General features: G+C 42.8%; 4 protein-coding genes and 1 long non-coding RNA gene across 28 annotated transcripts; 3 read left to right on the plus strand and 2 right to left on the minus strand.

Annotated features, from left to right (window-relative positions):
- Nucleotides 1-741: 741 nt before the first annotated feature.
- Nucleotides 742-1,616, minus strand: LOC130527932 (uncharacterized). The gene is made up of 2 exons (XR_008951153.1): nucleotides 1,490-1,616; nucleotides 742-1,404 (listed from the first exon to the last, which is right to left on the minus strand). It is a non-coding gene; the product is annotated as an uncharacterized LOC130527932 (long non-coding RNA).
- On the plus strand, nucleotides 1,611-8,158 carry scrn2 (secernin 2). 2 transcript variants are annotated; one of them, XR_008951143.1, is made up of 9 exons: nucleotides 1,611-1,756; nucleotides 3,399-3,561; nucleotides 3,926-4,107; nucleotides 4,586-4,785; nucleotides 4,922-5,137; nucleotides 5,405-5,570; nucleotides 6,604-6,740; nucleotides 7,498-7,654; nucleotides 7,806-8,158. XR_008951143.1 is itself a non-coding variant. In XM_057036742.1 (9 exons), the coding sequence occupies exons 2-8, from the start codon at nucleotides 3,400-3,402 to the stop codon at nucleotides 7,648-7,650; spliced, it is 1,260 nt and encodes a 419-aa protein (XP_056892722.1). In that variant the 5' UTR covers nucleotides 1,613-1,756; nucleotide 3,399; the 3' UTR covers nucleotides 7,651-7,654; nucleotides 7,806-8,158. The 2 variants fall into 2 exon arrangements, 1 of the variants encoding a protein (XP_056892722.1); XM_057036742.1 differs by having other exon boundaries at nucleotides 1,613-1,756; nucleotides 6,560-6,740.
- Nucleotides 8,159-8,538: 380 nt separating this feature from the next.
- LOC130527875 (zinc finger protein 318-like) lies at nucleotides 8,539-16,619 on the plus strand. Of its 23 annotated transcripts, none has more exons than XM_057036674.1 (13): nucleotides 8,539-8,720; nucleotides 9,319-9,916; nucleotides 12,280-12,683; nucleotides 12,803-12,943; nucleotides 13,070-14,335; nucleotides 14,486-14,590; nucleotides 14,757-14,861; nucleotides 14,955-15,053; nucleotides 15,147-15,251; nucleotides 15,418-15,522; nucleotides 15,616-15,714; nucleotides 15,808-15,912; nucleotides 16,153-16,619. In XM_057036674.1, the coding sequence occupies exons 3-13, from the start codon at nucleotides 12,303-12,305 to the stop codon at nucleotides 16,288-16,290; spliced, it is 2,649 nt and encodes an 882-aa protein (XP_056892654.1). In that variant the 5' UTR covers nucleotides 8,539-8,720; nucleotides 9,319-9,916; nucleotides 12,280-12,302; the 3' UTR covers nucleotides 16,291-16,619. The 23 variants fall into 23 exon arrangements, with proteins under 23 accessions (XP_056892654.1, XP_056892659.1, XP_056892652.1 ...); XM_057036679.1 differs by lacking the exons at nucleotides 8,539-8,720; nucleotides 9,319-9,916 and adding an exon at nucleotides 11,962-12,147 and having other exon boundaries at nucleotides 16,153-16,228; nucleotides 16,330-16,619; XM_057036672.1 differs by lacking the exons at nucleotides 8,539-8,720; nucleotides 9,319-9,916 and adding an exon at nucleotides 11,962-12,147.
- An 88-nt stretch (nucleotides 16,620-16,707) lies between these two features.
- LOC130527917 (group XIIB secretory phospholipase A2-like protein) lies at nucleotides 16,708-18,122 on the minus strand. The gene is made up of 4 exons (XM_057036766.1): nucleotides 17,801-18,122; nucleotides 17,385-17,473; nucleotides 17,147-17,312; nucleotides 16,708-16,942 (listed from the first exon to the last, which is right to left on the minus strand). Exons 1-4 carry the CDS (start codon nucleotides 18,054-18,056, stop codon nucleotides 16,824-16,826), a joined length of 630 nt encoding a protein of 209 aa, XP_056892746.1. The 5' UTR covers nucleotides 18,057-18,122; the 3' UTR covers nucleotides 16,708-16,823.
- A 1,739-nt stretch (nucleotides 18,123-19,861) lies between these two features.
- anapc11 (APC11 anaphase promoting complex subunit 11 homolog (yeast)) lies at nucleotides 19,862-20,792 on the plus strand. The gene is made up of 3 exons (XM_057036777.1): nucleotides 19,862-20,018; nucleotides 20,110-20,221; nucleotides 20,525-20,792. Exons 2-3 carry the CDS (start codon nucleotides 20,113-20,115, stop codon nucleotides 20,668-20,670), a joined length of 255 nt encoding a protein of 84 aa, XP_056892757.1. The 5' UTR covers nucleotides 19,862-20,018; nucleotides 20,110-20,112; the 3' UTR covers nucleotides 20,671-20,792.
- The last annotated feature ends 50 nt before the right edge of the window (nucleotides 20,793-20,842 follow it).

Consider the following 20,842-nt stretch of genomic DNA (forward strand, 5'->3'; position numbering starts at 1 on the left):
TGCCAACCACCAAGAAAGAGGAAGTATTCATAGCGACCTGATATGTTAATGGTAATTCTGGCACTACCCCTCTGAAAAATGATTAAAGGAAAGGCAGAAAATAGGACCTTTCTGAACAGGTAGGAGGCAGAATATCTGTTTAGATATGTAGACGGACCTGTCTGTCTTGTATGTGGAGCCATTGTGTATTACAAGGAGAACAACAACAGATGACACGCAATAGTAGATAATATAGAAATATTGATAAAACGCAACACCAAGACTCAAAGGTGCCAGAAAGTAGAAGAGATGAAAAGGCATTACATTTACACTACATTAACTTACAATGGAAAAAGATTGCTGTTGAAATTTAAAAGAGAAGAAATGAATGCCAGTGATGTGTTTTTTTATTTGAATTTCAACTTTGCATGTGTGCAATAATAAATTATATATTGTATTGTGTTAAGCTTTGCTTGTTCCATGTTCAGTAGTTGAGCAAAACTAGTTTGGGTCCATATCAAAAGGTTCCCTGTTATAGCTGGAGGAAGATTTTTTTTTTATATATATATTTATATTTTTTTTCAATAAATATTAATGTTGGCCCGTGACTTTGTCCCAGCTTTGAATTTTGGCCCACTGGGTATTTGAGTTTGACACCTCTGCTCTAAGGCAAGCCTGGTTTCTGAGACGCTTGAATAAAGAGGCAAGATGTTCTGTTAGAACTCACAAATAAAGGCAGTAAAAAGTCTGATAGCACCAACAAATGTTGACATGAATTCTTTTTAATATGGATAAAACCAGTAGGTGTAGCAACAGATTCTTCATATCAACGATAGTAAAAAACTAACAAGTCCTCTGTTTGGCCTACTTTGAACCGAAATCTTACTAGTTACACATGAGGGGAATATTAGTTTAGAATATTAGTGTCATCATTATTCCATTTTCTTCTTTATTTGGTGTTTCAGCACATAGTGGAATCAGCAAGCAGTATCTTCCATCAAAAATCAGAATAGTGCATTTTAAATTACATTTTGAAGCCACAGGCTAAAAAGAGTAGGACACATAGGTGTTCATTTTATGTGAATTCTGTCGGTTCTCTTAGATTTCTTGTTTTTTTGTGAATTTCCCCCCTTTTCCATTTTTTAAATATTTATTTTCAGTTATAGGCCGACTGGTAATAGATAAGTGAAAGTACCTGACAAACCCATAGATTAAAACTTAGTTTACAGGCAACTGTTTTCTATCGGTAGATATGAATGTTTTTATGAATAAATGTGGCTGGACTGCTTCTTTAGCGGTGGCCGTTGCTATGGATACAAGCTCGTCCGTTGTTTACACGAGGTGAGCCGTTTGTCCAGCTCATCAGTCTTACTCACGCAGACATGAACTCATGAGTTTAAGTTGAGTCAAGCTGATAATCATCAACTGCGGTGGGGGAAAAAAATAAACATCTCATATAATTATTGTTTTATAAACTCTTGCTTCAGATCTGAATCTGCGGGGAAACGACCTGCATGCGGGGGACTCGTCGGGTCACCTTCAGGAGTGTCGGTTGCGGTTTGGGAGGTTCTGCCAAGAGGAGCAGACTGATGATGAAGATGCACAACGTGACACAGGTGTGCAGCGGCAGCGGCGCGCGGCGGCGCGCTGCGCCTGTGGCCAGACGAGTCGAGACCTTTAAGTACATGCCTCTGGAGCCCTCGGTCACGTGATCACCCCCCTTTCTCCAACCTGCCTCTGTCGCGGCACGACCGCTCGGTCCCGGCGTGAAGAAAAGGTAAAGGTCTTCCGCGGTAGCGACTAGCTCTAGTTTGCAGACTCCAACCCCTCTAATCTGCCCCCCTCCGAAATTAAACCCCACGGAAAAGGTTGCAGCAGCCCGTAACGTCAGACTCGCCGCGGAATGACCGTCAGGCCTTATTTGCTCTTAATAAACACCGAACCGAGCTCCGCCGCAGCACACGTTAGCTGTGCACTTGGTTGTCTAACGACACGATTTCCGGCTCTAAAGCGGTCACAAATATGAGGAAAGGGCCGTAATAAGACAACGTGGCGGTCGGATTTGAGGAGATTACTGTCACTGAAGTGTCCTCCAAGTAGCCTCCCTCCTAATCCCCGTGTGTGAGAGTGTAAATGAATGCGACATGGATAAATACGGGTGGACAACTTTATATGGGAGGCCGTTCAGGGCGAAAATATTGCCATTGCACGCGCAGAAAATATGTACACTGAAAACATACACGCTATCCATAATGTAAACACGCACACTGACAATCTTCACGCATTGTGCTACTTGCTGCTACACCGATAATGTGCAGACTCGCACTATCATGATTTCACTTCTCCCGGAAGTTGTGGCAGTGTAACCGGAAGTCGTCGATATCTTGTCAAAATAAATGTATTTAGGTGGAAGACTTCATTTGACGTGTAGTATCTCCATCGGTTCGGGAATGTTGAGTTCCTGTGAGCACGTCTTAAATTGTGAATAAATCCATTTTTGATCCTAATCACCTTGATTTTATTTTGAAAGTTATAAGTGTGTGTGCACATTTTCAGTGTGTACACATTTCAATGTTTTTTTCCCTAACGTCCACCCATAGCCTTTCATACACCTCATTCCACATGAGGGTCACTGACGCACGGCCACGTGTATAATAATTATATTTACACTTTATTATCACCATTATTACTATTGTTGTTAGAATATTTCACAGTAGACATGACAATATATATCATTCTTTTATTTGGGGTGCGGTTATAATAAACAGCCAATAATAAGCTTAGTTCAAATACTGTTTGTGAATGGGTTGAATAAAAATGTATAAAATTAATGTGCTTGTTGTGACTTGTGTGCTAATGTTAGGTTATTTTGCTCCAATTACCATGACAGCACCAGCAGATGTGGGTGTAAAATTATGCTTTATGCAGATAAGGGACAGACCTCATATGATATTTATATCCTTTATATTCTGTGGAAATAAATTGTATTGTAAATAAGCTTTAAAAGACCATAAAAGAACAAAAGGATTTAGTCAGATAATATTAGATGGGTGCAATATCACCAAAAGATTCTTTTAAAACAAAAACACCTATTCCTTTGTCCAAAAATATTCTATTCTCTCGTATTGGTACGATAAAAAGTTTATAGGTGTTATTTTTTCAAGAGCAGGTTGGGAATTCAACACTGAAATTAGAATAATCCATGTTGTAATTGTTTTGATTATATGAATTGATAACGGGCTGCGTACATTTCTCTATTTAAATTTATGATTTATTTATTTGTTTTAGGAAAGTATGCTATGCTATTTTTTTTTCTTTTTTTAAAATGCCAGGATTAAAGTATCAAAATAGAGAAAAACCTTACTTAAATCTTAACTTTTGATGTGTGTTTTTGACACTATTTTCATCTCCTCCCTCAGAATGGAAGAGGCTCCCATGTCATGTGATTGTTTTGTGTCCTTGCCCCCTGGTTCCCGTGATAATCACGTAATTTTTGGCAAGAATTCAGACCGTCCTCGGGATGAGGTGCAGGAGGTGGTCCACTTCCCGGCAGCTTCTCATCCTCCGGGGTCCACCCTGGAGGTAAATTAACTCCTCACCTCCATCAGTGATTTGGGTTTCAAATAAACAAAATGAAATTACATCTGTTCTTCATTCATGGTTATAATGTTCAAAACAATCATGCAAGATCATTCATTGTTAAATGAATAAAATAATATGTATTTTTTCCCAACATTGAACACCAAAGCTACATTAAACATTCTGCACACGGCTTTCACCATATTAATTTTTCACCACAGTATATGTAGTGAAATACTACACGTATACATACACTTTTAAAGTGCATATATTCTGATAGCTGACACCATTTCCATCTGTTTCATCCAGTTTGTATTCGGTCAGCATTGCACACTCCTCACTCTTACTCACTGATTTCTGTTTGCAGTGCACATACATCCAAATCCCACAGCTGGAGCACACCCATGCGGTGATTCTCAGTAAGCCTGCCTGGATGTGGGGGGCTGAAATGGGAGCCAACGACCAGGGAGTCTGTATAGGCAATGAGGCTGTCTGGACCCGAGAGACTGTTAACTCTGAAGAGGCTCTGCTGGGCATGGACCTTGTCCGGTAAGTATAAGTCAAATCCTGCGAGTCGTTGATCGGTGCCCTAAAAAAACAGGTTTTGACACATTTGGACACATTTCAGTTCCATTTCCTGTAGAACTGCTGCCACAATAGGATGAAAAAGTCACCACCAGTCTCCCGTTTCGCATAGTTTGCTAAATAGTATTGCGAAAAAAAGGTATGGAGGGTGATTTGTTGAGCTCAGACACGTTAATAAATTAGATTACTGTACTTTAATCTGATAAACTGCATTTGCTGAAGCTGTTTCAAAAGCGAAGATAGATCTTGAAATGGTGCAGCACCGTGTGCAACGTAGGGACAAATAAAAGGGGAAAAACGTATCAGTTTTCAGTCAGTTAAAAGGAAAAGTGGTTTTAAAAAGTGTATAGGATAAGAAAAATATGACAAATGCTTTTCAGGCATACCTTTCATGAAATATTTTATCATTTTTGAGTCATCTGGGTGGACTTTTGTTCATCAGACTAGGGTTGGAGCGTGGTGACAGCGCCTGGGCAGCCCTGACTGTTATCACAGGCCTCCTGGAGCAGTATGGGCAGGGGGGCCAGTGCAGGGAGGATCCTGCCCCCTTTAGCTACCACAACACCTTCCTCCTGGTGGACCGCGAAGCGGCCTGGGTCTTGGAAACAAGTGGACGTCTATGGGTGGCCCAGAAGATCACAGGTGTGCAAATTTGTTATTATGGAATTGATTCATATCACCTTTTGTGGAACAGAATAAATGGTGTTTTTAAATATCTGGTTTAGCAACTTGTGTTTTTAAGGCTTTTTTTTCATGCTATGATATTTATTCCACCAAGAGGGTGTGAAGAACATCTCCAACCAGCTGACCATTGGTTCTGAGATCTCAGCGGAGCACCCAGAACTGAGAAGTGTGGCCCAGGCTCAGGGCTGGTGGGATGGCGAAGGGGAGTTTAACTTTTCTCAGGTATTTAGCCCTGAAAATCCGCCGGCCAGGATGGAGCTGGCGAAACAGCGCTACAAGGGAGGCACAGAGCTACTTCACCATCACGATGGTGAGGGTGGTCCGCTCCTGTGTTTCTAAAAGTAATTGTGCAATGATATACTAACCCAGAGCTAATCAACTCAATCCTACAAGGCCTGTAATCCAGCCGGGTTTTCTGTGTTACCATTTAGACCACTGCTTTCCGTAAGAAAATTGGGGCCCAGCTGAAAGCAGATGTTTACCTGGTTGGACAGAATACCCAGCTGGATCGGGACTTGTAGGACTGGGCTGATGTCGATCGATTAACCTACCCTTTCTGCCCTTTGTGCGGGCTCAGGGGCAGTCACAGCTGAGGTCATGATGTCTATACTGAGGGACAAAGCCAGCGGTATCTGCATGGATTCTGGGGGGTTTTGCACCACTGGCAGCATGGTGTCCATCCTGCCCAGAGACACCAGCCTGCCCTGCATCCACTTCTTCACTGCTACACCAGACCCCTCTAGGTACTTTACTCTGTTTATATTTGACAGCTTTATCTACCTTCCATGTACCCTGGAGGAGGAAGTACCAGAAAACGCATGGTCGTGTACATTTTGGAGTAGAGGGATTTTCCCCTTGTTCTTCTGAGCAACTTTGAGCCCTTTAAATTGCATCATCAGTCAAGTACTATGTGGGACATTTTTCTCTTAAATTTTCCAGTCAGATGCCACTAAACTCCTGCAACTTAATTGACAAGTAACATGTGATCCAAATAATGACCTAATTGCACAGGCTTGTTCTCACTCATACAATTTATCTAAACGTTTCTGCTTGGATTGACAAGAAAATTGGACCTCTGATAAATTGTTGAAGATCTTTCAATCTAAACAAGCATTTATGCTGGAGAGTAATGTGTAGGGGTGTGTTTCGTGGTGTAAATAGTATTGACAGTATCTTTGTCTTACATAATATCTGCATTTTGTAGCTATGATCAAACCGACTAACGAACTGGCGCAGCAGTAATGGTGGCCACTGGCAAAGGTCTGATTTTAGGTGGGAGGTTCTGCTGCTAGATGTTCCAGTCATTATGCCATCTACTGTCCGACTGACCTGCAGGTGGTGTCCGTCCTCCTTTCTTTACGCACGTCTCCAGAAAAGCTCTTTTAGCCGCTCCCGTCCCAGGATAATCATAATTGTGACAGAAGTCTTGGTTTACAAGTCGTGTCTCCTGAAAATAGATCTCAAGACTGCAATTTAGATGGCTGATGGTTGTTTCGGGGCGGTTGTTCTAATTTGACGTAGGTGGCCTCCTTTTCTCCTCTCTCTACCATGTCCATGTCCAGAATGGTTGCATCTTCTGTAAATGTATTAAAATCTGAATCTCGTCCCGATGAGCTGGTTGGTTATGTACTGTGCACAGCACTGTCTCGTTCCCCTCCAGACTTCTTCCTCACATCTGCATGCAGGGGGTGGATGAAGAGTTTCTTTTTGTCTCTCTCCTGCCTTCTGCCAGGTCTATATTCAAGCCTTTTGTCTTCTCGGACTCTTGCACCCCAGTGCTGGGGGTGGTCTCCCCACAGTTTGGCCCAGAGGACCCTGTCAGGAAGCAGCCACGATTTCAGAGCCAGGTGGACCGCAGACATGAGCTGTACAAGTGCCACCAGGTGGCCCTCAGCATCATGGAGACCCACCCGGTGAGCCTCATTCATAGCTTTAAATGAATATATACATGAGTTGTCTTAACTTTGTCACTCACTGTGGTCAAATAAAAGCAGTCTCTAAACAAAGACATGATTAACAGTATGTTATATTATTTAAACATGAAACACTTCCAATTGGTTGTATTTATGTCACTAAACCACAATATCTGTCTGCTATTGCCATTGACAGATGTGTCTTAAATTGATGCACAATGCGTTTGTATAATTATATATTACGAACAATATTTGGTTTTTGTGTCTGTAAAATTGAAAACAATGACATCACAACAGAACAGTAGTAACACAAAAGAATTATTGCAATAATCAACAATTTATTGATGTTTACTCTCCAAATAAGATTTTTTTTAAAACATTTGGTTTCATATAATCGCAATATCGTTTAATATTGATATCATAGCATTTAGTGACTCTTGTCAAATCATTTATACTGACTCACCCAACGTTACATATTTATTTATTGAATGTTATCAGTGGTAGTGGGACCCAGTGGTGTGTAATATTAGGTGTGCAGGTGCTGTCATTAAGTCTCTTGACTCAGACGTCTGGATGAAATAAGATTTGGAAAAGTGGAATGGTCTCTCCTAAAAGTACACGTTACCTAAAGAGGCGTAACCACAGTTTAGAATTGACTGAGCACACTGCTTTAACTGCCTGTGTCAACATGAAACACATGTAATATTTGACCCAGATGATGGTGCCGTCCTGACGTCTCCATCTTTTTTCATGTCAGAACGAGGGTTCAGCCATCCTAGAGATACTGAGAGAACTGGAGTCGCAGTGTCTGAGCGAGATCTCTGCCATGCTGAATGGAGAGATCCCTGGACAAGACCTGGGGGAGTTGTTTTTCGACTGTGTGGATGCGGAGATTAAATTCTACCAGTGAGGAGGTGAGAGGATTCTAGAGCTTTTTGTATCATCCCACTACAGATCCCAAAGCATTCCTTTTCCAGGTTTTCTGACTCATCCTTCAAAGCTACATTGTTTTTATGTTATTCTGCATCATAACACTGAATATAACAGCTACTGTCTCTGTTACAGCGCCTCCAGGTGGACTAGCATTCCCATTTTTCCAGCAGAAGGCCCTGGATAAACAGTTTTTCACATGACGGCCTTCACTCCAGCACACATTCTCATAGGTTCTCATTATAGCAAAGACTGTAAAACGCACATGTGAACTAAACTTCTTAATGATCAGCTAGCAAATAGTGCCTGCACCTTAGTAGTGTGTTGGAAGATGTAAATGACAGTGGCACATAATATATAGAGGTATGTCACACTGCACACTGTTAATATGCCATTTGTCTATTTAATTTTATTTAATTTGCTCATAAATTGAAGGCCATTGATGCTATCTCTTGGCAATAATTCAATAAAGAATGTGCATAGTCTGATCTGCTGTGCTCGCTGTGCATCTGCTTTTCTTTTTTTTTAAATGAATTTGTGAAATATTTCTAAAACTCTGTGTTTGCTTTCTATATCTAGGGTATTGATTGTAGATTCATGACAGTATTGCAGCCCGTAGGTGCAGATACTGCATCACCGAACAATACCGAACAGGACCACTGTGCAAAGTATCCATTAAACAGTCCAGTAGATTCAAAGAAATAACATTTTACTACACGGGTATATATTACTTACACATGTTTAACATATGATAATCAATAACAAATCAAAAACACAAATAAATGCATAAAGAGATATTTTGTTTCAACAGTCGTGGGTGGGTCGTGATGGTGCAGTTCCAACTCCGCCCGGTAGGCGGCGATGATCAAACTCAGCCGTCGCGCGTTTGCTCATTCATGGCGAATGAAAACACAAACTGTGGCACCATTAGTCAACTTGGTACCGAATGTGTCGTGAGCTGTTGTTTTTTGAGCTTTTAGCATTTTCCTGATATTTAGATCTCACCGTGGACGTTGTCTTCCAGCGAAGTGGAGCCGACTAACTGCAGAGGTAACGGAACATTCGGGTCTTGACGTGGCCGCATCTGTGCCCGGTGTTGCTAATGTGGCAGCCAAATCCTGCGCTTCAGCGGTCACTGGAACCGATTAGTTAAAGTAATTTGCTAGTTGGATTTAAAAGAAACCTCCAGGGTTCCTTCTTTAATATCTAATGTTTATACCTTCACTGGTGTTATTGTTTGGATGAGCCATTAGCCAGTAGCAAGTGCAGCTACTCAGGTACTGTTCACGTTACATTATGGGCCCAATCAGTTGTGTCCCAAATCACAGGATAATCTATCTACATTTCTATAAATCAATCTATATAATCTATTAGTTGTGCTACCGTAATTTCTTCAAATTTATGCACACCTTGAAAGTCTAGATTATATTCGGTTCATTTGTTGAACCGCTTCAAACTCCACAATTAAATGGTTTTAACTGCTGTTGAAGCCAAATTGTCCTTTGAGGAAAAGAAATCATCGTTTGAAATCAAATTACTAAAGCAGAGACCAAATAAATGATACTTGAGTCTTTCCTCATTGACACAACAAACTTGTTACCTTGGAGTTCATTGTTGATATATGTGTTTTTTTCCCCCCTCCTTGTAGAATTTAACATCCACAAGGTTGCAGAGAGATGTATTCCCACAGGTCCGATCACAGTCGGCAGTACGGTGTGAGAAGGCACTGGGACGGCGATGATGAGCACTGGGAAAAGCACGAAACTCAGAGGAATTCCCACCGTTCCTACGGGGGAAGTTCGGAGAGGACAAGCAGAAGTAGAGAGTACGGTGATTCGCCGAGGAGGCGGTACAGTAAAGACTTCGCGAACCACGAAAGGAGGCGAAAGAGCCCGCTGAGGAGGCGCGCGTCCTCCCCAGATTGGGGCGCTTTGGAAAAGAAAAGGCGGCGGCTGACCGAGGACGAAGAGGACTACAAATACAGACATTTGGCTGAGGGGAAAACGAGCCGGCAACTGTCGCTTGACGGTGCAAACTTTCACCCGTCCGCTGATTTGAAACAAGAAAAAGATTTCGAAAGTAGGAAAAGAACGAAAGGTTCCGGTCACAGACACCACGAGGAGTTTGTGTACAGGAAACGACACGATGATGCACAACTGACTGGATACAACAACGACAGAGACGATCGTGAAAGGACCTGGGACGGTGCACGTGAGAGGACACAGTCACTAGATGAGCCTATGAAGGTCAGTCACTATAGAAACCCTAACGTGTCATTTTAAGGATTTTGTTTCTCACCAATCTGGTCCAACCAGTTATTTCCCCATCTTAAGTTCAGTTGGATAGATAAATTATGATATATATAATAAAGATCAACAATTAAAACTCAATTTTCCTAAATAATAAGCCTGGTACAAATGTATATCCATCCGACCAACATTTGTTGAAGGTTATTGCAATACAGTGATGGATTATTTCTCCATATAATGGCTTGAAGTATTTGTCTGACAACAGAAGTGACATCGTTTGTGGTTGCTTTTGTGTGTGTGTGTGTGTTTTTAAGAATCCGGACAGAGACGGCACACACCAAAAGGAAAGTATTCCCGACAAGAACACGTCATCCAAGGGTTTCCAGCTTTTCCTCAATGTTCTCAACAAGGGCGTGAATGTCGCCACTCTCACCAAAATCATGACTTCTGCAAAAGAAGAGAATCGACCGCAGGCTCTGACTTCCCCCCCGAATACTACAGATGGACCTTTGTCACCTCCTGACAGGGGGGAGCCGGAATTTCACCAAAACACCGACCGCAGGAGCGAGGACGTGGAGTTTTGGAGAATGGCGTCTTCAGAGCCTCCACGCAAATCGTTATCCACCCCAAAGGAGAACTTAATGTTTGATGAACTGCCTGTGCGGTCCCGTGATGGAGACCAGAGCTACCCAGGCTCTAGTGGCTGTTCTGGGTCTCTCGCACACTTGGATAAGATAACATTAACACCCGAGGAGGAGCACAAACACAAGCAGGCGCAGCATATTTTGCAGGCCATTGGCATGAATATAGAATTTGAGGAACTGGGCCAGATGTCACATCGGATCCAGGAACGCCTATATGGTAAGAGAGACGGCGACAGGGGACGCCCAGGTAGGCGTAGCAGGGAAAGAGATACAATGAGGGTGTCGTCACCAAGGCTACATAACAGATCGTCGTCAAGCAGCAGGTCCACTTACAGCCCGTCACCTCAGAAATCCAAGAACAAGGATTCGCACAGTTTTCAATCAACCAACAGTGAAGAGAAGTCCAGGGAAAACATCTCAACACGTCCATCTTACCCTCAGGATTTCACATACACTTTACCAGAGCCGCATCCTGTGCCTGCAATGCCAGCATACTCGCCAGTTAGCCGTCCCGGGCAGCCTTTTCCAGCCTTTCTTCCTAACTTGTCCCAACCCACACCCCATTTGTTTTTCCCCCATATGCCTCCTTACCCCCAACCTCCACCAATGAACGTCTTTCCAGCGGCGTTGGCTCAAATGAGGCCTCTGTTTCCACCACCTCCAGTTCACCCTTTAAATCCTCCTCAGAAATCCAAACCCTTGTCAAGACCTCGCTGTTTGCAGGTCATTGAAACCAAGCAGCCTGGTTAATGTGGAAAGAGTGGGATATACTGTGAATGCCGTCTCTTGATGAACACGGAGATTCTTTGGATTATAAATCCAATTTGGACGTAAACTAGAAAAAGCAATTCACTACAGCATGGAGCAACAGACACTAGTAAACCCATACAGTGTATTAAGAGTTATTAAGAACTCTTATATGTGTGGTGGATATTGGAGGACTGTATTTATGCACATTCTATTCAAAAACAAATTTGACACAAGTTAATTTAAAGAAAAAGCTATTTTTCTGTATTTAGAATGGTTTTAAGGCTCATTTTCTTTTTTTGTTTCATTGCTGACTAATTTCATTCCTTGTATAATCATGTATAAACATCTAAGCATTTGAATTTGATAACATTAAACTGTTTGAGCTGCTAATTGGTGGTGTTTTCTTTGACTAACCTTGTTTTTAGTCCTCAGGAAACATTTTAAGGAGATTGTGTGCCTATGTGACAAGACACCAAAGTAGTCACGAATAAGCTTAGAGTTATTCTAATAAAATTTAGAGACTTATTAGGAAGTTGTGACACATTCAGGCCGACTTTGTCGCCAGACAAATGCTTGCACAAGAGGAATTATTTTATTATTGTGTATATAAATATCAAGGTGTAGTATCGGTCATCCCTCCAGCTGGGGGCGCTGATCTATTTTATGACAGCAGAAAGCGAATCGTCGAAGTCCTCAGAATAATCGAATGTTATTTTTCTGCAAGTGTTTTTAGAACCTGATCCGATTAAACTCTCAAGTGTCACAGCCCCAGAAGTGAAAACTGCAAAATATCATAAAGACCCCGGAAGCGTCCATTCGGGCACATGTAGCATAGTAAGTAAATAGTTAGCTTCCAAGCTAATGTTGTGCTGTGACATGGACATTGTTTTCTTATATTTCCCTCTGTTATACTGTAAAGCTTTAGCCATTGCAGAGTTATATCTCCACGATGTTTCTATTTTACAGAAGGAAAGCAAAAAGGCAGGAAAATGATGAACTCTCTTGATTGGGAAGACTCTGTTCGAAAATGGCAAACCACTATGAACACCTACCAGAAGAATGATAGAGGCAGGATGGAGAATCCTTCTGGGACACATGGGACACATCAGACGTCCTGCCACTACAGAGCAGACACTGTCCATGTTCCAGACACAGATCCAGAAGATCAAGAGTTGACCAGGAAGCTGAAAGAGCTAAGAGGAATAGAGGAGAGGAAAATATGCAGGGAAGCTTCTCCAGCCTGTAAAACAGTGTTGGAGCCATCACTTGGAGCCCCCGGTGAGCAGTCGTGCAGACGCACCGGGACGTCTCTGAAAGAGAGGGTGAACGCAATTTTACAGCAACGGCAATCAAACGGCTTTCTGTCACAGGTGAGCTTTTGATTCAGCCACTCTTATTCATTAATGAGCCCGTTTCCTTTGTCTAGATGGTCCAGTTTGCAGGGCGAGTGTGGTTTCCAGAATGTTAACTTTGGTTTCTTACTGTTCAGAGCCATTTTCGCAGCAGGATAAAGTCATCCGACCCGAGTAAAGGTGATAAGCAACTGGAAGATCATCCACTAAAGAGCAGAGTGAAGATGCTCATGACGCACAGGAGGCGTCACCCGTGTGTTTCACCATCTATTACACAGGTTTGTGGAATATTTTAATGTTTTTATGTTCAATCTAATTCACGCTTAAAGTATTATTTCATGAGAAGGGAACTTTTGCTTATATTGTGCTCTCTACTTAGCAATTTTTCCTCTCATGCCTCACAGCCGCCGCCGCCTCCTCCTCCTCAACGCGCCGCTTCTTCACTGGCCGAGAACAGCGTTGATCAGGGTTTTCAGCGTTTCCTCAATGTTCTCAACAAAGGAGTAGATGTGGATTTGCTGAGGAAAATTGTCAACGCTGACTCCGAAGACCTTTGTTTGGATGATAAGCGCCATAATATCCAGCAAAATGAGGTGACAGATATGTCCTTTAGAGAGAGACCATATTCTAATGATGGGAACTCACTGGGAGAACCCAGTGGACAGGAAGAAAGCAGCACTGATCCACGCAGCCAAGAAAGATCTCAGAGTAGCCCAATCCCTGATGAGGATGAAAAGAAAGAGGAGGAACTTTCCCCTTTTAGCTTTAGGACATCAGCAATGAGGAACAACAAGGAAGATGAAGAAAAAATAAAGCACGATCAGCAACACGAGCAGCTTCAGAACATCTTAAAAAGTCTGGGCTTGCAACTGGAAAAGGAGGAGATGAGCCAACTAGCAAACCGGACCCAGGAGAGGCTGTACGGCAAGAAAACGGACAACGCGATAGCCCAGAGCAGACGGCAACCGGACAGACACCCGAAGGGGTCCCCGAGGTCAAGCCGGGGCTCTTCTTCGTCATCGTGTTCCTGCTCCTCCTCTAGGAGCAGAAGTTCCAGCTCCTCTTACTGCGGAAGCTCCCGCAGCAACGTCTCCAAACGCAGGAGCAACGGGTCGCCAGCGAGAAGCGGCGAGAACCTGACGGGCCTCGAAAACAACCCGGGCACAGAAAAAAGACTGAAGACCAGCAATGAAGATCAACAGCAGTCATGTGCAGAAACCCAGGCGTGGCCTCCTCCCAATCCCAGTTATTCTCTCAGCCCATTGCCAGATTACACTCTGTCTCAGTACTCCCAGTACAGCGCGTACAGCACCAGTTCTTATCATAATACGAGTTCTTACTGGACATATTCACAGGTTGCCACGCATCCCTCCTTTTATCCCAGCAGCCTCCCTTACGCACAGAATCAGTGTCATAATTTTCCTGTAAATTTTGTGGAACATCCAAGAAGTTTTCCTGACCAATGGCAAATGGCACCTCCGCTGGACCAGCAGTGTCTGCCCACCCCCCAAATGAATATGAGAAAATGGCGAAAAAGGTCAAAAAAGAAAAAGAAGAAGCTTGCCTGGTGGTGGAAACGAACGGAGGTAAAGGTGGTGGATAATGCTGAAAAGAAAGAGCCGGCCGTGGAGCAGCAGCCAGCCCCCAAGGAGGAGGGACGGGTCGATCAGGTGGGAAAGGTTTCCTCTTTTTTCACTGATCAAAAGCCATTCTTAGATAGATCCTGTTGGCATCTCCACGCAGACCAGGAGTTTTGGTTTAAACCGCTGTGGAGAAACACGTCCAGGCCCTCTTTTATACTCTTATTCCCCTTTCACCAGTGTCACAACGGCGCGTCGGTGGGTCAGAACCCCAACGCCAAGAACTCAGAGAAGAGCAAAAATCAGCTACCTAAGGAGGAAATAAAGGCTAACCTGGGGAAAACGGTTTGTGAACTTTTCCATTTTACCACCTGGACATTCACTGGAACAGTAATTCCTTTATGCATGAATCACTCAGCGGTACACAGCGATCATCATTTTTGATCGGGGTTTTATTATATCGTTAAGGCGGCAAATAATACTTACAAAAAGTTGATTCCCCTTTCACCAGTGTCACAACGGTGCGTCGGTGGGTCAGAACCCCAAAGCCAAGAACTCAGAGAAGAGCAAAGATCAGCTAACTGAGGAGGAAATAAAGGCTAACCTGATGAAAACGGTTTGTGATCATTTCCTTTTTCTCACCTGGACATTCACTGGAACAGTATTTCCGTTATGCCTAAATCACTCAGCGTTATTCCCCTTTCACCAGTGTCACAACGGCGCCTCTGTGGGTCAGAACCCCAAAGCCAAGAACTCAGAGAAGAGAAAACTAACTGAGGAGGAAATAAAGGCTAACCTGATGAAAACGGTTTGTGATCATTTCCTTTTTCTCACCTGGACATTCACTGGAACAGTATTTCCGTTATGCCTAAATCACTCAGCGTTATTCCCCTTTCACCAGTGTCACAACGGCGCCTCTGTGGGTCAGAACCCCAAAGCCAAGAACTCAGAGAAGAGCAAACATAAGCTAACTGAGGAGGAAATAAAGGCTAACCTGAGGAAAACGGTTTGTGAACTTTTCCATTTTACCACCTGGACATTCACTGGAACAGTAATTCCTTTATGCATGAATCACTCAGCGGTACACAGCGATCATCATTTCTGATCGGGGTTTTATTATATCGTTAAGGCGGCAAATAATACTTACAAAAAGTTGATTCCCCTTTCACCAGTGTCACAACGGTGCGTCGGTGGGTCAGAACCCCAAAGCCAAGAACTCAGAGAAGAGCAAAGATCAGCTAACTGAGGAGGAAATAAAGGCTAACCTGATGAAAACGGTTTGTGATCATTTCCTTTTTCTCACCTGGACATTCACTGGAACAGTATTTCCGTTATGCCTAAATCACTCAGCGTTATTCCCCTTTCACCAGTGTCACAACGGCGCCTCTGTGGGTCAGAACCCCAAAGCCAAGAACTCAGAGAAGAGAAAACTAACTGAGGAGGAAATAAAGGCTAACCTGATGAAAACGGTTTGTGATCATTTCCTTTTTCTCACCTGGACATTCACTGGAACAGTATTTCCGTTATGCCTAAATCACTCAGCGTTATTCCCCTTTCACCAGTGTCACAACGGCGCCTCTGTGGGTCAGAACCCCAAAGCCAAGAACTCAGAGAAGAGCAAACATAAGCTAACTGAGGAGGAAATAAAGGCTAACCTGAGGAAAACGGTTTGTGAACTTTTCCATTTTACCACCTGGACATTCACTGGAACAGTAATTCCTTTATGCATGAATCACTCAGCGGTACACAGCGATCATCATTTCTGATCGGGGTTTTATTATATCGTTAAGGCGGCAAATAATACTTAATAAAAAGTTGATGCGTTCAAACGTACATTTGCAGGTTTGGGGTCTCCTCGGGCATTTTGAAAGCTCACTTTTTTCCGTGTTTGTTTTTATTTGTTCCAGCTTGAAGCATTTAACAGGAAGGCGAAACAAGCGTTGATCCAACCCGTCAGCTTCTTGACCTCTCAGGCTGATGAAGGTTCCAACAGTGAAACACACCCAGTCCTTTTATTAAAGAGTCTACGGTGGATGGAAGTTTAAACAATTTAACCGCTGCCTTTTCCCTTTTGTCTCCCGCAGATCTGGTCATGAAGCTGTGATGGAGCCTGTGAATCCCATCTTTAAACCTCGTGTTCACCTGTAGTTTATGTGTTGTTTGTTGAAATGGACTGTGCTTTGCAGCTGTGTAAAGGAGCGTATATATTTACATAAATATGATGACTTTCGGACTCTTTTTACCTTTATAAAGTCTCATCTTTTGAGCAGAAACTCGATGCCTGATTAAGGGACTTCGATGCTAACATTAGCACACTATTCCAGCAAAATCCTGGATTTTCACATTAAAATGACAACTAATGTTAGAAGCAAAAGTCCTGTTTCTTCTTTATTTTCAAATCAATCAATCAGACAAACGTGTGGGACGGAAACAAAAAAAATGGAGAAGAACAAAACCAGAACTTCCAAATAAATTATCCTTTTAATGTTAACAGTAGTTTTCACCGTAACGTTGAACACCATCGTTTCCTGTGTTGAATGTTGCCGTTATAAATAGGAAAGAGATTGAAAACAGTTCTTTAAAGTTCATCTTTTTCCTCCCCTTGGCAGTAACATGCTGCTCTCTGGCTGTTCATGTAGGGTCTGCAGCCCAGGGTCCACACTGTGTTGAACAACGTGTCTGCCACTGTTTCACACGCTGGGAACAAAACACAAAGACAGACACAACAGAACAGCGTTTACATCCCAATTTAGATGTTTTTTTAATCCAACAAAAAAATCATGAATCATTCCAAAATCCTCCTTAAGGTGTCATTCTCTGCCAATTGAACCATTTAGTAGCGGGAAGGAAATCGTTTCCTTTCTTATGGTGAAACAATGAAAAGGTTCAAAGTTCACTGACCTTCGACTTTCGAAACAAAGCCGAGACTTTTCTTGAGGTCGGAACAGATGCTGTGGAGGCACCAGCGGAACTTGGAATCGCAGCGGTACTTGTTGGAGCCGCAGGTGTCGTAACACATGTCCAGTTGGTTGCAGCACTTTGTCATGGCAGGGATTCCCATGTCCATCTGGCAGATAGCAAAAACACCCTCAGAACAGGTAAAATAACTCTCCTGGGAGCTTTCTTCAATCTAACGTACCCCCTCTGGAACAGGCAGACCGAACAAGTACGAGCTACATCCGTTAGGCTCTGGCATCTGGTAGCCAGGCCGAGGAAGAGGAGCGCTCCCTGCGGAAAGCATAACATCAGATATGGGTCATATTGCGCAATTTCCCAACAAAGCAGGGTCCTGGATGCCGACCGATGTGTTTGAGACACAAAGGTCACTTCTGATTCATGTATGAACCAGGTCTGGTGCTGGGAGCCTGAAAATGGACTGCGACCTCCACGGGAGGAGGTCACAGAAGCCCTGACGTTCTGCAGCAGAACGCTCCAGTAAAGATAAAAACCAAATCCACGTCCTGTTGGGCCAAGTAATGCAGGAAAATCTTACATTTGTCACCAAACTGGACATCATAAAGGCAGAAATAGAACGTTTCTCATCTAGAGACCCACCGTAGCGACACCGGTGCTGACACACTCCATCACGGCCGCCCATCAGCTCCAGGACTGAGTCAAAGTAGCCACCGACTGACTCCAACCCCCCCCTGATTGAGTTGAGTCCCCATTCGTCCGCCTCGTCTTCGGCCGGGGGACCATCGGGAGCTTGGCCTGGAACAGCTGTGGGCTCCTCGGACGCTTGTCCGGCGGCTCTGTGGTTGAAGAGGAGCGAGAGCAGCAGCAGAGGAGCAACGAGGGCCCAGCGGGTCATCCTGCGGCTCGCTGAGGACCGTTCCAAGACTGAGAGAAGTCAGCAAACAGGCAGCAAACAGAGCGACGGCGCGGCCGAACTTTGAACCTTATACAGTGACGACCTCATATGTGGAGGACCAAAGTCCATCTGCTGATCCATCCTCTCCTCTGAGCGCTAATCAGTGCTGATGAGTGTTGACCCTATAATAAATCTGTAAATTAATTCTATTCTCATTAGATCAAGAGTTACAATCCCTGTAAACACAAATAATCAAAAAAGGGATGAACGCTTTTGACATTTAGGATAAATATCTGCATTTTTGTTCCAGAAAAGACTGGATCTCACTTTAACTGGGCCTTTTAGAGCATTTTGACTAATTAAATACGTCTCTTACTTCTTAAACAGAGTCACAAACACAGAAAGAGCATTAAGGAAGTAGCTGCACATAAAACTGTCCCAACCGCCACAGCAATGACGGAGACGCTGATTGTATAAATCTTCTTGTAGAAAATCAGCTGTGGGGTCATGTTGAGGCCTGCCGTTCACACTTGACACGTGAGAGTGAATCAGTTTTGTTTCTACGAGGCAAAAACTCATCTCTGTTAACGATGTCATGAGCTCAGCAGCCTGGGCAATAATCCCCACTGATAGCTTGAACTAGCCTGATAACACACTCCGTCGAGCCGTTTCACCCTTGAAGGATGTGCGTCAGAGGCTCCTGTAAGGACAAATTAAATCTGTTAGAGTTCAAGCAATTGTCACTAAGTCCTGTGCAGAAATGGCAAATAACATAGATAAAAAGAGCAAAATGGTTCCTAAAATAAAAAAAAACAGGATGATTTGACTGGTACCAATCTCTTTTAGTTTAATACATTTTTTAATATTTTAAAGTTTTATATATTGTGCTAATGCATGTTACTACTGTTTTTGTCATAAAATCTCACCTGATTTTATTAAAAATCCAAATAAATTGGGGATACATGTAAGCTAATGATAGTTAATATGTAATAATATGTAATAGCAACGGTGATATTTGCTGTGCCAAACACACATTTACAGCTGAATTGATGTGTGCTATAAGAACACAAATCTGAATTAACTTAAAAAATACTTCATAATCATCTATAGTTCTATTAAAGTATGATGTACATGTACTTAAACTGACTTATTTATCACCTGTTTTAATATGCCCTACACGTGCCCAATAAATAAAAATACCACTTATCCATAAAAATCATAATTTATTGTATAAGTTTAATGTAATTCAATGTCCTATTTCCAAGGACTCCAGAGGCCTTTTAAATTAACATTGGCATGGCAACTGCTTTGAGATTTTACTTATTACGGTACCACATGTATAAAATCATCTCTTTTCACTGTCTGACTCTCTCCTCATTAAAATTCTATTTCATCACAATAACATGACCTCATCCAAATGGACGGAACATTGGTGAAAGCCCTGTTTGCGTCACTCGGCCTAATCTTCCATCCTGTGCTTCCATTCTGAATTAATACTCCCCATTAATGAGCTTCCTGCTGCATTCAGTCATAAGAAAAATGGCATGAATGCCCATGTTATTTTCTTACAATACCCTTTTGTCAATACAGATCCTGTTCAGTGCTTTTCAGTCATAAATATGTTATCAACCACAATTATGTTACTCTTTTATGTGTACTAAAACATTAAAATAAGGTTATTCGGTGTAATTTCTATGTATAATGTATATAAAGAATGACATTCTTGTGACCGCAACTTGAGATAATGGCAGGATTCATTTATTCACCCTGACCTCTAGGGGGCAGACGTTTGCAGCTCAATGACCCGCGCGCCTACTAAAGTTGGAAGAAAGAAGAAGAAAAAGTAGGAAGTGTTCCTCGCATATCTGCAACCAAACAATGTATAAAAAAGCCGTAATTCTCAAATACATACTGTAATTTAACTGCTGCCGGCTACTCAAAGATTGCCTTTGACTGTATTCAGTAAGATATCTCATGTTTATCGAAAATATCAAAACAATTGCCAGAGTGGAAGCTGCAGTGGCTCCTAACCAGTTATTCTTATTCCTTCCAGGGGATGAAGGTTAAGATCCGACATTGGAACGGAGTGGCCTCTTGGACCTGGGTGGCCAATGATGAAAACTGTGGAATCTGCAGGATGCCCTTCAATGGCTGTTGTCCAGACTGTGAGTAATCTAGTTAGCCTTGTAACCGGCGCTCCTATACGTCAGCAGGGGTAGATATATGCATAGTACATCTGTAAACACATAACCAGATATCAGCTGTGGAAAGCATGATGTTCTAATTTTACAGGCACTAATAGTTGTGTTTCCTCTTACTAAAGTGGACATTTTGCTTTCAGGTGTATTGTGAGTGCAAAAGTCAAATTGACATGATTTAAATCAAACGTGGCTCATTATTCTTTAGTTAGTTTCCCTTTAGTGCTAGAATTCTGTGGGCGAATTGTAATCCGGTGCTTTCTTTTGCAGGTAAAGTGCCTGGAGACGACTGCCCGCTGGTCTGGGGTCAGTGCTCCCACTGCTTTCACATGCACTGCATCTTGAAATGGCTGAACTCGCAGCAAGTGCAGCAGCAATGCCCCATGTGCAGACAGGAATGGAAGTTTAAGGAGTGAGAGAGTGGAGCATAGTTGTTTAACATCCCTGGTAAATTATTCCGTTTTTGTATATCTTTTTGTTGGGCGACTTTGAAATCGCACTGTTGATGGCTTCAATACATGTTTGAATTTAAAACAAAGCCTTGCTTTGTCTTTTGTTTGCCTTTTTGCCAGCGTGCCTGTGAATTCC

This window comes from Takifugu flavidus, chromosome 6 (assembly GCF_003711565.1).
Source record: "Takifugu flavidus isolate HTHZ2018 chromosome 6, ASM371156v2, whole genome shotgun sequence".
Taxonomy (NCBI): Eukaryota; Metazoa; Chordata; class Actinopteri; order Tetraodontiformes; family Tetraodontidae; genus Takifugu; species Takifugu flavidus.

Bases quoted from the DNA above. Each gene is read 5' to 3' on its own strand.
- LOC130527917 (XM_057036766.1), bottom strand. From the start codon at position 18,056: ATGACCCGCTGGGCCCTCGTTGCTCCTCTGCTGCTGCTCTCGCTCCTC. The intron at 17,474-17,800 runs GTGGGTCTCTAG...TGCTTTCCGCAG, and splicing joins TCAGCACCGGTGTCGCTACG to GGAGCGCTCCTCTTCCTCGG. The intron at 17,313-17,384 runs GTACGTTAGATT...GCTATCTGCCAG, and splicing joins GTCTGCCTGTTCCAGAGGGG to ATGGACATGGGAATCCCTGC.
- anapc11 (XM_057036777.1), top strand. From the start codon at position 20,113: ATGAAGGTTAAGATCCGACATTGGAACGGAGTGGCCTCTTGGACCTGG. The intron at 20,222-20,524 runs GTGAGTAATCTA...TTTCTTTTGCAG, and splicing joins CAATGGCTGTTGTCCAGACT to GTAAAGTGCCTGGAGACGAC.
- scrn2 (XM_057036742.1), top strand. From the start codon at position 3,400: ATGGAAGAGGCTCCCATGTCATGTGATTGTTTTGTGTCCTTGCCCCCT. The intron at 4,786-4,921 runs GTGTGCAAATTT...TATTCCACCAAG, and splicing joins GGTGGCCCAGAAGATCACAG to AGGGTGTGAAGAACATCTCC. The intron at 5,138-5,404 runs GTGAGGGTGGTC...GTGCGGGCTCAG, and splicing joins GCTACTTCACCATCACGATG to GGGCAGTCACAGCTGAGGTC.
- LOC130527875 (XM_057036674.1), top strand. From the start codon at position 12,303: ATGATGAACTCTCTTGATTGGGAAGACTCTGTTCGAAAATGGCAAACC. The intron at 14,862-14,954 runs GTTTGTGATCAT...CCCTTTCACCAG, and splicing joins AGGCTAACCTGATGAAAACG to TGTCACAACGGCGCCTCTGT. The intron at 15,252-15,417 runs GTTTGTGAACTT...CCCTTTCACCAG, and splicing joins AGGCTAACCTGAGGAAAACG to TGTCACAACGGTGCGTCGGT.